The sequence below is a fragment of the Nannobrachium achirus genome (assembly GCF_963921795.1).
Source record: "Nannobrachium achirus genome assembly, chromosome: 23".
NCBI classification, from domain to species: Eukaryota; Metazoa; Chordata; class Actinopteri; order Myctophiformes; family Myctophidae; genus Nannobrachium; species Nannobrachium achirus.
In genome coordinates, this window is record NC_137830.1 from 17,853,929 (window position 1) to 17,869,042 (window position 15,114).

The window sequence follows — 15,114 nt, forward strand, 5'->3', positions numbered from 1 at the left end:
CTGTTCTCTTCAGCTGCATATTGTTTCCCCTTCATTAGACCTCTCAGTGAATACATTCTGTTTGTCTAGTCCAGTGGTTCTCAACCTTTTCAGGCTGTGACCCCTCAAATAATCATATTTTAACGGGGGACCTCACCCCCCACCCTGACGAGCACTATAAAGAGTTGAGGCATTTCATTTTGTATAACATGGTTATATTGTGAAAATAGCAGATCTGCATGCTCACAACGCCTCACGTTGGCTTTTAGATCGACTATTTTCACAATTTCTGCCTCTAATATTTGACAATTTGGCCAATGTTTAGTCTAATTTGTCATTTTAGAGGTATTAAAAAGTCCAAACTGTCACTATAGAAATGCGCAGATACCCTCACACTTAAACTTTATGTTGGTTTGTTTACTTTTGAGTGAGAAAACAATGTTGCACATTAGGTTAATCATCTGGGGACCCCCCCAAAATAATTTGGGGACCCCAGTGGGCGGTCCCGACCCACAGGTTGAGAACCACTGACTGGTCTATAGCTGTGCCAAGGAGGGTGTTGCCCTCACCACGTCATTGTTAACAGACAATGTTTTGACAATTTAAGCAGCATTCCCGAATCCCTACGCCCATGGGACAGCCAGCCCACTGCGCCCTTGGGCACAGCATCATTTAACCTTGCGTGGTGCTCCAGTGCCCATTTAATAGGCTATACGTCGCACTTTGCCATCTTTATCTGTTCTACGATTATTAAAAATAAAATAACGGCTGGTGTAAACTGTAGCAGGTCCTAACACACGTTTTAATAAGCTATGCACGTTATTACCAACAGTGTCTGTCCAACAACAACTGCCCCAACAAAGCCTGCCTGCCTTACATCACTTTCGCTGACGACTGACTCAACTGCGCACTGAGCCGAACTACTCTGCAACAGAGGCGTCAATCGGGTATGGCAAGATATGGCAGCTGCCATAGAAACAATACAATGTATTTTACTTCTTACAATGAATTCATCATGCCTGTTGCTAAGGTATGGCAACATGACTGGTGTCTTGCACGCACGCGAAGTGTTGCCATACCTTAGCTTTTGCTGAACTGACGCCACTGCTCTGCAATGCGGTATAAAGTCCCCGGTCCAGTCCTCTGCTAGAATTTGCTAGAATAGACATATCTGATGATCATTCCCTCTAACCGCCACCAACTCAAGAAGACATAAGCCTACTGTTATGTCCACATGTTAGTCCCCCACCCCACGCCCTTACCTTTGCGACAGAATGAAGCGTTATGTCTCAGAATAGTCTTGGCACGGAGGCGCACCTGGAGCCGAAGCGCATCATCATCATCGTCCCACCACAGACAGCCCAGCCTGGAGGAGCTGCGGTCCGCCGTCCCTGTGACTCCCTGCTCAACTTTTCTATTGGAGGAGAGCGGATGAGTGACGTTGCCCTGCGTGAATGCGATTGGACGGCAGCAGGGAGGGAGGGAGGGAGGGAGGGAGAAGAGAGAGAGAGAGAGAGAGAGAGAGAGAGGATGCTGCTCCATCCATGCAGCTTCTCCAGCTGTTCACTGCTGCTCTGCAAACCAATCAACCCGGCTTATAGCTCATTGTTTTGCTATTTGTTAGCCTTGAATCAAGAAGACAAGACTATTGTAGATGTAGGCCCATTTTATTGAGTCTGACTTTTATAGTATATCTATGGCACTGTTTCCCAAACACTGGGTCGGGAGTCGGGACCCATCCGTGGGTTACGGAGTTTTTGTGGGTCCCTTAATTTTTGGTTTCCTACATTTAGTTTTTAATTATTATTATTTCAAAACAATAAAAAAAAAAAAACATTACCAACAAATGTAAAAATGCAATGATTTTTTTAAAGTAATTCATGTCTAAAAGAAATTCCATAAATTAGAGTAGTGAAAATGGCCGATCTACAAACTCACAACGGGGCGCAAAGCGACTTGTAGATCTGCTGTTTTCATTAGTTTGGGTCTCGGGCAACCGCTAGTTATTTGTAGGCTACACTTTCTACACTTTAAAATGAACACTGAGGATTTCACAGTGTAGATTTGGAGTGTTGGTCAGGTTCAGTGATTCTAAGCATCTCTGAGCGGTGCCTCAGCGCTCCAACGATTGACCGAGTGTGTATGTCTCATATGTCTGATCTATGTTTACAGCAGTGGTTCTCAACCTTTTCAGGACGCGGCCCCCCAAAATAACCATATTTTAACTGGAGAAGCCCTCCCCCCACACACACCCCTCACGAGCACAAAGAATTGAGGCATTACATTTTGTATAACACGGTTCTATTGTGAAAATAGCAGATCTACACACTCACAACGCCTCGTAACACCTGTTTTGTTTATCTCTCTGGGACCGCAATCGCTGTGAAATCGGTGTTGTTTTCCCTCAGAATTACACGCTTGTAGGCCGATTTGGACCCCTGGTGGTGGGTGGTACTGTGATGATAGCATACAGCCTTTACTGTCCTGTCCTGCACTCTCTATCTTTCTCTCTGTCTCTCTCTCACACACACACACACGCGCACGCACCATAGAGATGTGGGTTAATCTCAGCGGGTTAAGCCGGGTGAAGGACAAAGGTTAATCTAGAAGGCCTACTGGTTTTTATGTTGATTGAAAAATAAAAAGACTGTAACTGCAAGTACATTTTCAAAACTCTAGGTGGCACCATGTGATCTCACATTGCTCACAACATTAGTGTGTGGCCCTTACCTTGTTCACTTGAACCTTCTCAACCTGTCCAGACAGCATAATATCCTTATTTGGGCATTATTTTCTTTTTTTTTGCGCTGAGGGAGTTTAGTGAAAAGGACACAAAAAAATAGAATGGCACATTAAGTGGCACAGGATGTAACACTGTAACTTTTAATTGAAATGAATACTTCATGTATTGTTATGCATTACAGTACTTCCAAGGGGGACTGCCCCATAGGTCGAACTCCCGTTGGGTCGACTGAAGTAAGGTTAGTGTAGTGGGGGGCTTTTATGCCTTTAATAGGTGAGAAGACTGACAGGAAATGGGGAGAGAGATGGGGAGCTAGTGACACGCAGCAAAGGTAGTCGGGATCGGGAATCGAACCAGCGACGCGCTGGCAGGCTACACCGAGTCTATGTGGTATGCGCCTGGACTGGTAAGCCAGTGGGCAACACCACAAAAAACTCACAAAACCAGAATGTAAGGTAAAAATCACACTTGTGTGAACTGAGCGGTGGAGGCTGTGTGTGTGTGTGTGTGTGTGTGCATGCGTGCGTGTGTGTGTATTTGTGCGTGTGAGTGTGCCTGGCCTGGCCTGGCCTGAACAACAGCGCCCCTCCCATAACATGTGTGGTCAGAAAAGGTATAGCAGGCTACATACACCACAGGCTACATACAGACACACATACATACACGGATACACACACGGCCACGCTATGGAGACGGTGTGACCACCGCTCAAAAAGCAGACTAAAGGTATGACTCTAAACCTGTGGGTCGGGACCCCCAGAGGGGTCCCCAAATTACTTCGGGGGGGGGGGGGGGGGGTCCCCAGATGATTAACTTAATGTGCAACATTGTTTTCTCCCTCAACAGTTAACAAACCAACATAACGTTTAAGTGTATATAGAGGGTATCAGCACAATTCTAAAGTGACAATTTAGGGACTTTTTAATAATTCTAAAATGACAAATTAAACATTGGTCAAACTGTCAAATATTGGAGGCAGAAATTGTGAAAATATTGCGAGGCGTTGTGAGCATGTGGATTTTCTATTTTCACAAATCGTGTTATACAAAATGTAATTCCTCAACGCTTCTTAGTGCTCGTCAGGGTGGGGGTCCCCCCAGATAAAATATGATTATTTCAGGGGTCCCCGGCCTGAAAAGGTTGAGAACCAGTGATCTATATAACAATCTACTAACATAGTAAATGTATTTACCTGACAGTGTCCATATTAGGCCTACAGATTGTAATCCATACTTATGTACAAGTGTCCTGAACAACAAAATAGTCCGCAAATGAAATCCTGAAACCAACATTTATTTTATTTTTTTCTTCATTTAAAATACAAAATATTTTGCAATATTATATCGTAGAGTAAACCATTTTGACAGCCTCTCATGCTTCTCATGTATAACAACATGTCAACATTAACCAGAATGTCATTTTATATCATATATTATTATATCCTAGTCACCAGTCACTAAAACATTGTTGCCAGGGTATTCACACACCGATGTTCGTCCGTTCGTCCGTCCGTTCGTCCATCCTTCTGTGTGTGCTCCGTAGAAGCACACATTTTGTCCATTATTGTTTACACTTTAGTTTGTTTTGTTTTAAGGGTTGCTTCCTTAAAAAGCACATGTCATTTTCAACGCATCCAATGTCTGAATTGGGACATCATTAAACGCCTTTTTAATACAGCACGTGCAACACACGTTAACTCAACATAGGTTATTGACATACGCAAATGCTACCCAAAACTAGACGTACACAGTAAAACCCAGCTCAGTGTTACGTTATATCCTATCATGACTCAAGAAAGTGTACAATTAATATTTGTACACTTTCTTTAAACGAACACTCAGGATTTCACGGTGTACAGACATTAGGAGAAATGACACATCCTTCTCAAGAGTGCTTTTTTTTTGTCTTTAAATACAGAAAAGGTGCTTGAACTGTCAGAGACAGACGCAATACAGGTGTCACGAGAGCTCAGTCACAACTTAAATAATCTGCTTTGTTATCCAAGAAACGTTGGAGCTATAGCAAAGTTACCTGACAAGTTCCAAAAACAAAAAAAGTAAGAAAATAAAAGTTAAACCATAATAAACTTCACAGCAAATTGAAGAGTTGAAAACTGTAATGGTTTCATCTCACGCAACACCTCCTCTCCGCCCGTCCCCCCTAGAAGAAAAGAAAAAAACTCCACTACCCATAAGGCAGTAGGATCTCTCAACTTTGACCCTGGCCTTGCCCCCTCTCTCTGACCCCCCTGACACTTCTACAGTCGGTTCAAGCCATTATTAACGTTATTTACAATTCACAACCGAAAATATCTACACGCAGAAAAGCAGATGGGCGTTTTGCAAACGTAAAAAACTTGATGCAAGTTATGAAAACCCGAATCGTGGAAGTGTGGACACTTCTCTGAAAATAAAGTCTCATAATTCCCTGTTGAGATTTTTTTTTAAAGAAAAAGAAACAAGCAGTTCATCTGAGATGGGTGTGTGGAAGCGGAATATTTCAAATGACAGCATCGTGGACCATGGAAATAGAAAGCAATAGAATACACCACGCACACGCTTAAACACAATAGCATGCATGTGCTGCACACACACACACACACACACACACACACACACACACACACACACACGCACACACGCACACACGCACGCACGCACACACACACACACACGCACACACGCACGCACACTCATTCACTCACCCACACACACACGTACCATCTTCATTCATTGATAAATATAAAACTCACTGAGTGCTCGTACACATTGAACATTTCTGCTTGCACTTCCGCCTTACAGCAAAACGTGACAGCACACACACATACGAGTACACGGTTAAATGCATAAACCTAGTCACCAGCACGTACACCATTTTGCATTTCCCGACGAAACAAGCAAACTTTTTTTCATTCATAGGAATATATAACTTGCTTCCACATTCAATTACCATTCCTGTATAAATTCTCGTCCCCCTTCCCCTTCAGCTCTTTACTGTAAGTGCTACCAGTAACTTCCATTTTTGATTGGCTACACTAGATAAGTATGCGTCGTTCCAACTGTATATTTGGCAGTTTCTCGGTACATAGGTTAGGTTGGCAGTATTTTGGCGCAGCTGGAGATCGCTTCCTCCTCAGAGTGAGAGAGTGTCAGTCGACAGACTGGAGGAGGATGAAGAGATGAGGACGACAGTGAATCTTGTTGGGCTGCTAAGACGAGCCACACATGAACCTCGGACCTACTGTGTGCTTCTCCTGGATTCGCACATCGACGAGAACGACGTAAAGCTGACCGCGGATGGGTCATACGTCAGACGACTAAGCCAGGGGTATTCAACGTTTTCAGGCCAAGGACCCCTTAGCTGAGAGACAGATGAAGCAGGGACCCGTGTTTTTTCAGACATTTAATCCCTTAAATTGTCGTAAATTTGACCTTTCACTTGGTACTTGGTCTGCTCTTTTTTTACCTCCATACCCAACCTATTTGCCGAAAATAGCTGATCAACAAGCTCTCAACGCCTCGCAGTTAGGCTAAAGTTCTCCTCAGAATAAGGAATGCGAGGGTTCAAGTTGTTAATCTAAAAGAATTATTCTATCACACAAAGATTTGGCAGCCCCCCTGTAGATACCCTGAGGACCCCCTAGGAGTCCCGGACCCCCTGTTGAAGACCCCTGTACTAAGCTATTCTTCACAACAACACCATTATCACAGTTTGACGAAAGACTGTGTGTGTCGAGGTCGAGCAAAGCGATTTTCCATCGCTATCTGTCGTCCGAAGTGTTTCACATTCTGGAAATGATTAAACTCATTCTCAATACTTTTCAATCCTTTAAAATATCTGTGTGGGGACTATCCATACAGGCTACAAGGGATTATTTACTAATGAGCCACGCACATTGATGCTTACACAGACTATTTACAGGACAGCTCTGGAACAAACAGTTCAGAATGAAGGGTATCAGCTATGCCACAAAACACTAGTTTACTAGTAGTAGCAAAATAACTAGTTTTCATTTAGCTAGCCTAAAGGCTTTATCATAGTCCAAGGTGAGGAGCTATCACCTCACTTTTTTAGGTGATAAGCTATCACCTTTTTAGATGAAACAAGTGGAGGCCATCATAGTCATGGTGAAGTCCTATCACCATGACTACAGGTATGTGCCTCTGAAACCAGGGGGCACACTGATTGGTCTAGATCGACCAATCAGTGAACAGGGTGATGGGGAGATGTCTGAAGGCAAAAACAGAGGAGAGATGTCGGGGGTTCGCGGTGATAGCTATTCACCGTGGCGAATGACGTAATGTTGTAGTTTTCTGACTTTAGAAAACTACACCGCGGTGATAGCTTATCACCCCACCTTGGACTATGATATGGCATTAAGAGCGTGTACAAATGTAACCAAATGGAGCGTTTGGTTACATATGTCTGCTCTCTTGAGTTTTGTCGAGCTTTCACATGCAGCTGTTACAGATGTTGAGAACTACAGAGGCCAGGCTTGTCACGTGTATGAATGACGTACTCCACCAAGGCACTAGAAACCCATGCTGAAAGGTTCTGGGACATCACCTTCACTGCTTAAAATATCTGAAAATATTACCCTGTTCACTCCCACTCCCCCCATCCCCCTTAATCTATCCGTACTCTCGCTCTGTTTTTCTTTAGGTCTGTTCTTTACAACACACGGGGCAGAGGTATGGAAATGCTGTCAGAGATTATGTCGGAGTAGCGGTTATACTGTAGCTGGATACTCTGGGAGCAATGTATGCTTGAAAAGTATTGGTAAAAGTGGTTAACTTCCGCCATGTTTGGTATGGCAAGGTATGGCAGGTGCCATACCTTGACTCCAGGGGGAAAAAAATAAAATGTACTTCTTAAAAGAATAAAATAATACTATCCACTGATAGTACAGTAATCATCATCATCGTACCTGTTACTAAAGTATGGCAACATGTCTTCGCGCGCGTGCATGAGACCAGTCATGTTGCCATACCTTAGCTTTTGCTGAACTGACGCCACTGTTGAGGAGTGACCACAAAAAGAGATGTCATGACGTTAACGGCTCTTTATGCCCGACACGACACAGAGGATGCCTTTCATTTACGCGGCTGTCGCAGGATGATGATGATGTTCCATGGGGCAGCAGAGCGGGCACATAAGTTATCTCGGAATCGGAAGGTCGGCCCCTTTAAGTGTCCCTGAGCAAGACACTTAACCCCTGATAGCTCCCCCCATGTGCGCTCAACAGAGCCATCTGAGCAGCCATCAGCTGGGTGCAGCCGTATAAGCAATTTCTCCCACTCCTCGTTGACCGGAAATGATATAATTTCCTCCATCATAACCCCTTCAATATGGTGGTGTACTGTATTGTATCTCTGCTAGCGGATGTTACCAACTCAGTTACCAAGTTGCCTATCGTATTGACCAACGCTCATCCAACGGTGACTATGCTTTGGAAGCAATTATAACAGTGTGACATGGAACAAACTCCTCTCTACTTCAGCTTCAGGGGTTAGAATGTGCCGCAACAATACTAATCTAAAAATAGATCAGATCACAAAACAGAAGCAAGGTCAAACAAATACAAGCACAGATCAAGCTCAATAAAACTTGAGGCTAACATAGGCCAATGCTACCGTGAACGTCAGTGTCAGTGTGTCGATTCGGGCTGGTTTGGTCGCAATAAGGAGGGACAGAGTGGTTGGGTGAGTGGTTTTAGCCAGGGATCCGGTATTGTGCTGTATGATTTGCACATTCCTGACTACCTATATGTTGTCCTATGCCTTCTCTTACAGTATAGTACACACATAAAGACTCGGCTGCCTCGCAAAAAGACATTCTGCCAGCTTCTGCGAGTCACACTTTCACACGGCAACGTCCACAAAGACATCGCACCATTTCATGACTACAGAAAGGAACACGATGAAAGGCAGAGACAGTTGCTAGGAAATGTGCACCTCATCCAATCTCAACGCAGCACACATCTGCAACTATTAACACCTTGTTGTAATTCCGCTGGTGGAAAGGATCCCAGATTAATTCCATGCAGTATGTTTGGGAGCTGATGCACGTTTTTTTATGAATATTTAAATTGCTATTATTTCAATGGATCTTTAAAGAGGTGGTGCCATGATTCCCCCCCCCCCCCTCTAAAACATGATTATCAGGTATTATGATTATACTAGGAGGAAGATTTTTTCCAAAAAAGTATACAGAAAGAGTTAAAATTGGGTTTTTATGTGGCCACACCCCCAGTTCATTAAGTATGCATGGATGCCATGGTGGGTGGTGACCCAGCTGATATAGCCACACCCCACAGTGTTGGGTGAATGGTAAATAGGGGAGGAGTTGATAGTGTGTTTTTTAACTGACACTTTTGGCCACAAAGTGGCAGCCTCCAAGAGAAAACAAACAAATACTAAGAGAATACATCATTTCTCAAAAAAAACACACCAGGGGGTCTAATGACGTACTTTCAACCTCCTAGACACATGAAAAACAGAAAAAGTACAAAACTATGGCACCACCTCTTTAAGTGCACGTCATGTTTGGGCAATATTGTGTTCAGTACATGAGATCATATGGCACTAACAGATGCACTGATACACAGCCTCCAGCTCTGTCGGGGGAACATTCTAAAAGCTCTGCTTCCTTCTCATACATTCTTCTTCTTGTTTATTTCCGTATTGCTTTCACCTTTCCTCCGTCTTCTTCACTCCTCCTCCACTATTCTTTCTACGTCCGTCGCTCAAAGTCTAGACTTTTCCATCTTGTCCGGAAACGATCACAGGAGGAGGGAGAATCTTGCGACGGTCATGTTGCTGTTGCTGCTGCTGACGCAGTGGGGGAGGGGGGTCATGTGACTGTGATGATGAGAAGAGGGGTTCACAGTGCGATGGGAGAGAGAACGAGAGAGAGAGAGAGAGAGAGAGAGAGAGAGAGAGAGCAGCTGGCCAATGGGAGGTGAAGCAGGTCGGGTGGTGACCATCAGGGGGCAGCACATAGAGATGAGATGACAGAAGATGTCGAGGTGTGTGTGTGTGTGTGTGTGTGTGTGTGTGTGTGTGTGTGTGTGTGTGTGTGTGTGTGCGCGCGTGCGTGTGTGTGCCGTGCGTTGCGGGACACCAGCCTGGCGGACAGATGGCCAGCGGCGATGAGCGCGAGCCACCCGCGGATATGGCCGACGGCCACTGGGAGTTGAGTGACAGCTAGCCTGGGCGTCGGCCTGCTACGCTATGTTCCGTGGATTTGTTTTGTCACTTCGCTACTCAGTCATGACATGATTCAGTCGACTCGTATTTTCTGAATGTCAGCTGTGACATAGGCGACGTCGACCAATAAGAAGCCACGGATGGTTTCCAGCCGTGTTCTATGTCCTGCCTCCCCTTGGAGATAGGAAGCTGTCCGGACTGAGAAGCAATAAAATGACAAAACAAATCCATGGAACGTTAGCATAGCAGGCAAGCAGGCACCCAGGCTAAGTGACAGCCACCCCGGAGAAAGAACAAACTAAGAAAGGGAAATAAAAGAAAAAGGGTTTCGGGGATGGGGTGGCACCCAAAATGACAGTCACCATCGCTGGGGGAGGGGGCCGTCGCCAACGACAAAACCGCGACCGTCGACGGGCGGCTACTGGCTGAGGAGGTTTTTTTTTGGGGGGGGATGACAACAACGAGACGGCAGTTCAGAGAGGCCCCGCGCTTCTTCTTCTTCTCGGATGTTTCTTTCTTTTCGTCGTCGTCCGTCGCTACACGAAGGAGTTCATGGCGTTGACAGGCGACGGGGCCTCGGAGCTCTCGTTGCCCTCGTGCGTGTCCTTCTCCTTCTTGCCGCTGTACTGGCCGATGAAGGAGCCGTCCTCGTTGAACTGCCCGTCGCCGCCCTCGCCGTAGTCCACCAGGCTGTCGTCGCTCTCGTCGCGGCGCACCGTCCCGTTGGACGGCGTCCGGCTGCCCTTCAGCGGCTTGTGGTCCTCCGTGTCGCTGTGTGATGGGAGCAGCGGGTGTAAAGTTAACTGCAAGTGCGTTTACTTGAGTAATGTTCCTTTCCCAAAATTACTTTTTTTTAATTGATCACTCACGCCATGGAGACTTGAATTCATGGATATTTTTTTGTTTTTGTTGCAAGTTTACTATGAAAACCGGCACATCTTGTCCACGTATCCGTGTATCTCTGAAGGTCACGCCTGACACTGTAGTTCCCCTGACACATCACTGTGACATCACAGGTGATATCACAGGTGACATCACCTATGTAAAAGTCCATACATGGGTATTCCCCAAAATCCCTTTTGTGCCCATATATGAAGATCCCTGATGTCATTGATATATATCACTGGTCAGATAGCCCAGGCATGGCCCATATCTGTGTGGCTGGTTCAGATACGGATCTCCATATATGGGCATAAAAGGGATTCTGTTAGAGTGGTTCCCATGACACCTTCAGGGATACCTTCAGAGATACACGGATACATGGACAAGATGTGCCGGTTTTCATAGTAAACTTGCGACCTAAGGTCGCAATAAATGTATTCATTTTCTCCATTGATTCCAGATGGGGACCCAAAAGCATTTGGGTCCCCATCCGGAATCCGCAATGACATTTTTGTCAGTATTATTGAACTCAAGTCTCCATGGTGTGAATAATCAATGGGGGAAAAAAATCATTTTAGGGGTGAACTACTCCTTTAAGTACAGTTTTGAGGTGTTTGTACTTGACTTGAGTGTTTCCAATTTCCAATACTTTTACTTCTACTCCATTACATCTCAGAGGCAAATGCTGTACTTGTACTCCATTACAATGATTTGAAAACATTGGTTACTAGTTACTTTTAGATTTGATAAAACAACCATTCAGACCTACAGTATATACAGTATATCTACAAGCTCACAATGCGTCACGATGCGACGCAATTGTGAGCTTGTAGATTGTAGATCGTGCTGTTTGTGCACAGCAAGGTGTCTGTGAGATGGAGAAGAAGCAACAGTTCATCTGGGTGATTCAGTGATCCCGGGTTGGGTAAGCACTGCTAAGAGAGAGATCTCGGTAACGCGTGCGCGTTCACATACAGTACATTAATATTATGATGCAACTTCTAGAAATGAGGTCAGAACAATATGCTTTCATGCATCGAGAGGAGTAGGTATTAGTCTGGACGTTTCGGGCAGTATGTTGATGGAATCCTGCACTTTATGAAAGAAGCGTGACATTTGGCACACAGTTAGAACATGCCATATGGAACATTTTTGGCTATAGGGACATCGCAGATTTGTCTTGGGAAACTTGTGGGAGCCAATTAAAGTTGGCGTGTCATAGACTTTACTATACAGTAAAATAATACAAAAAATAAATATGCTTTAAGTAGCATGTGAGGGATCAAACTAGGGTTTTTTCATGGTAGGAGTCAATAGCCATGTTTCCATAAACTTATTCGAATTAGGGAAGCGAATTATCAGAAATACGCATTAAGAAGACAAAGCGAATTTAGCATGTTTCCATTTGCGGGTGTCATTCGAATTAGCGACGGTCGCAAGAGTTGATCGGACTGATTTTTTTTTTTCAGACCGAACCTGAGCACTGTACCGTCTGCACGTCTGACTGCTGTGACTCGGTCGCTGTCAAGTAGTGGGAAGAAGGGGTTATCAGTCATCATCATGGCCCCAAATAACGTTTAAATATATTACAATTGGCGACGAGTCTCTTACGAAATTGGCAAGAGTTCCTCTCAATACATAAAGCTACCGGTTCACCGGGAAAACCGCGGTCGCGTCGCTTGCACAGTGCTCAATCTGCTCATCCTGCAAGTTTCAGCGTCCTCTGGAAGGTCAGGTGGCCGATCTGCAAGCTCACAACGCGGCGCGGAGACGTGGATGAGAGCTGCTGCTGTGAGCTTGTAGATTGGGCACTTCAGGCACGCAACACCGTGTGATGAGGAAGGGTTCGCCACCGATGGCTTGACTCCGGGAGATGAAAACGGGAGGAATTTACACACGGTCCGTGTCACTCCGTGTGTAACAAACAACCGGTTTGTTTTGTGGGCTAACGCTATACCATGGACGTAAAGCGGCAGGGGAAATGGACCTAGAACGTCATAATCTATTCGCATTTATTGTCTGACCCGTTTCCATCCACTTATGCGCATTTAGTTTATTCGATAAAGGCTCAAAATCCTCCTCCTCCAAGCGGATAACTTTTTTTGCGGATAATGAAAGTTTATTCGCATTTTGAAATGTTTCCATAAAAACATTTTGCGAATAAGCCGTTAATGCGCAAAAAGTGGCTTTATGGAAACGCCACTTATGAGAGCCCAACTTTGATTGGCTCCCACAAGTTTCCCAAGACAAATCTGCGATGTCCCTATAGCCAAAAATGTACCATCATGTTCTAAATGTGTGCCAAATTTCATGCTTTTTTTCGTGAAGTGCACGATTTGTGCACGAAACGCTCTGACTATATCGAGAATTTATCCAAAATGCACATGGTACTGCAGTTCCTTGTCTTCGCTCAAACATTAAACATTTTTTTTTTACCTTTACTGATTAACACAATCTTCTATTTACCACAATAGCAAGCTCTAGAGTCAGTGTCAAACATTTCAGCTGAAAATATGCATTTCAAAACAAAACAAAAAATCTAAATTAAAACGAGGCAAAATGACAGAAGCAAAAGGGAAGCAGTCGACTTTAGTGCCTGTTAATGTTCAAGTTTATGTTAAGATGGTTGTTATAACATGATCAATCGATGGGCTTTTCATTGACTCAATGCATCTCTTGCCTTTAGTTTGTCTACTGGAGACAGAGATACAGGTGAACACAAACCCAGGGCAGCAGAGGGTGCTGTACTGTATACTGCAGGTTGTGTGCTACAGTATGGCATGCTGGTCTAATAGCATCGCCATGCTATCTTACCTTTCCATGGACCTAAATGTCCCCAAACAAACAAAAGACAAAGAATGCATGATGAAAAGCAGCCACAGAAGAGTCTACTCTGCACGTTGGTCATCACACAGCCATGGCACAATTAACACACAATAATAGCACTCTATATAGGCTTATAGACATAATGTCATACGATGGTGACGCATGCCGGAAATAGCCAATCTACAACCTCACAGCGCGGCGCGGTGCGACACGTTGTGAGTTACATTGATCGCCTATTTCTGGTGCACGGTACACCGGAGTATGACAAAGCATAAATGCTTTATACTCTAGCAAAGCAGTTTTGGTACGTATGAGTTTACACTTTCACAGGAGAAAGTGAAATGGAAACGGCCAAACACTTGAATGTGCCTGTGAACAATAAGATGTAAATGACCATTTCTTCCAATTAAAGGAGTAGTTCACCCCCAAAATGACTTTTTTTTTTTCAATTGATTACTCATGCCATGGAGACTTGAGTTCAATAACTTTTTTTTGTATTTGTCGCATTCCTAAGACAAAAAAAAAGAAAAAATCATAATAGTAAACTTACCCCAATTGATTCCGGATGGGGACCCAAATGCATTTGGGCCCCCATCCGGAATTTATTACATTTATTGTAATGAAATGTTTCTTAGGAATGCGACAAATAAAATAAAATAAATATTATTGAACTCAAGTCTCCATGGCATGAGTAAGCAATAGAAAAAATGTCATTTCGGGGGTGAACTACTCCTTTAATTTGCGTGATTTGCCTGTGAAATCGAATCCCTTTAACCATGTGCGGAGAAATGCCATCTCACACTATCAGAAGATTTCAAATGGAATACCAAGGTTCTGGGATACAGTATTAGATGAAATTACTTGATGTGGACATTGATTAGCGGGGTCAGTTTGTTGGTAAATTGGGGGTTTGTTATGAGGGTCAGGACAGAGATAAGTGTATGTAGATTTTGTCTTGCCTCTAGTGAATGTTTGGTAAGGAGCCTGGTGGGGCGAGAGCCTCTGCTTTCTGGTCAAACAGTTGTCATTCTACATGCAAACAGTATAATGACAGTAATAAAGGTGTGGCACAATGATTAGCCTTACACAATGTACATTGCAAAAAAAGAAAAAAAGAGAAAGAGAGAGAAAGTTCAAATGTAATATGAACCCCAGTGTCCCTGTATTATACGATGCCCCACAATACGATGGTTTAGTGAGTCGTCACTTTTCACAGTTTTGTGGGGTCTATATTTATCCCAAGGAATGTTTTTTGTGCAAAACAAATGCTTCCAATGGATTCAGAATAATTAAAAACACCTCCCACATCACATCCCACTTAAAGCATTTTTTGGGAGTCATTTTTTCTTTTATAGTAGCGTAGAGTAAGTGAATGAGACCCAAAGTTACCCTCGCTGTCAAAGATTCTCCTAGGGATTTTGAATTTCAATCTTTGTTAGATATGTTACTATAACACCTTTACGAACACATTGGTGA

The 15,114-nt window shown here is 44.0% G+C and overlaps 1 protein-coding gene across 2 annotated transcripts in view; it reads right to left on the reverse strand.

The window, feature by feature from the left end:
- Nucleotides 1–4,092: 4,092 nt before the first annotated feature.
- Nucleotides 4,093–15,114, reverse strand: part of LOC308309201 (neuronal cell adhesion molecule-like) — a gene marked incomplete at its 3' end in the record, with an annotated part of 156,937 nt that continues 145,915 nt past the window's right edge. For both annotated transcript variants that reach the window (XM_080754697.1, XM_080754696.1), the window contains one exon: nucleotides 4,093–10,701. In XM_080754697.1, the coding sequence (XP_080610823.1) occupies nucleotides 10,467–10,701 (235 nt within the window). The remainder of the gene's footprint in view (nucleotides 10,702–15,114) is intronic.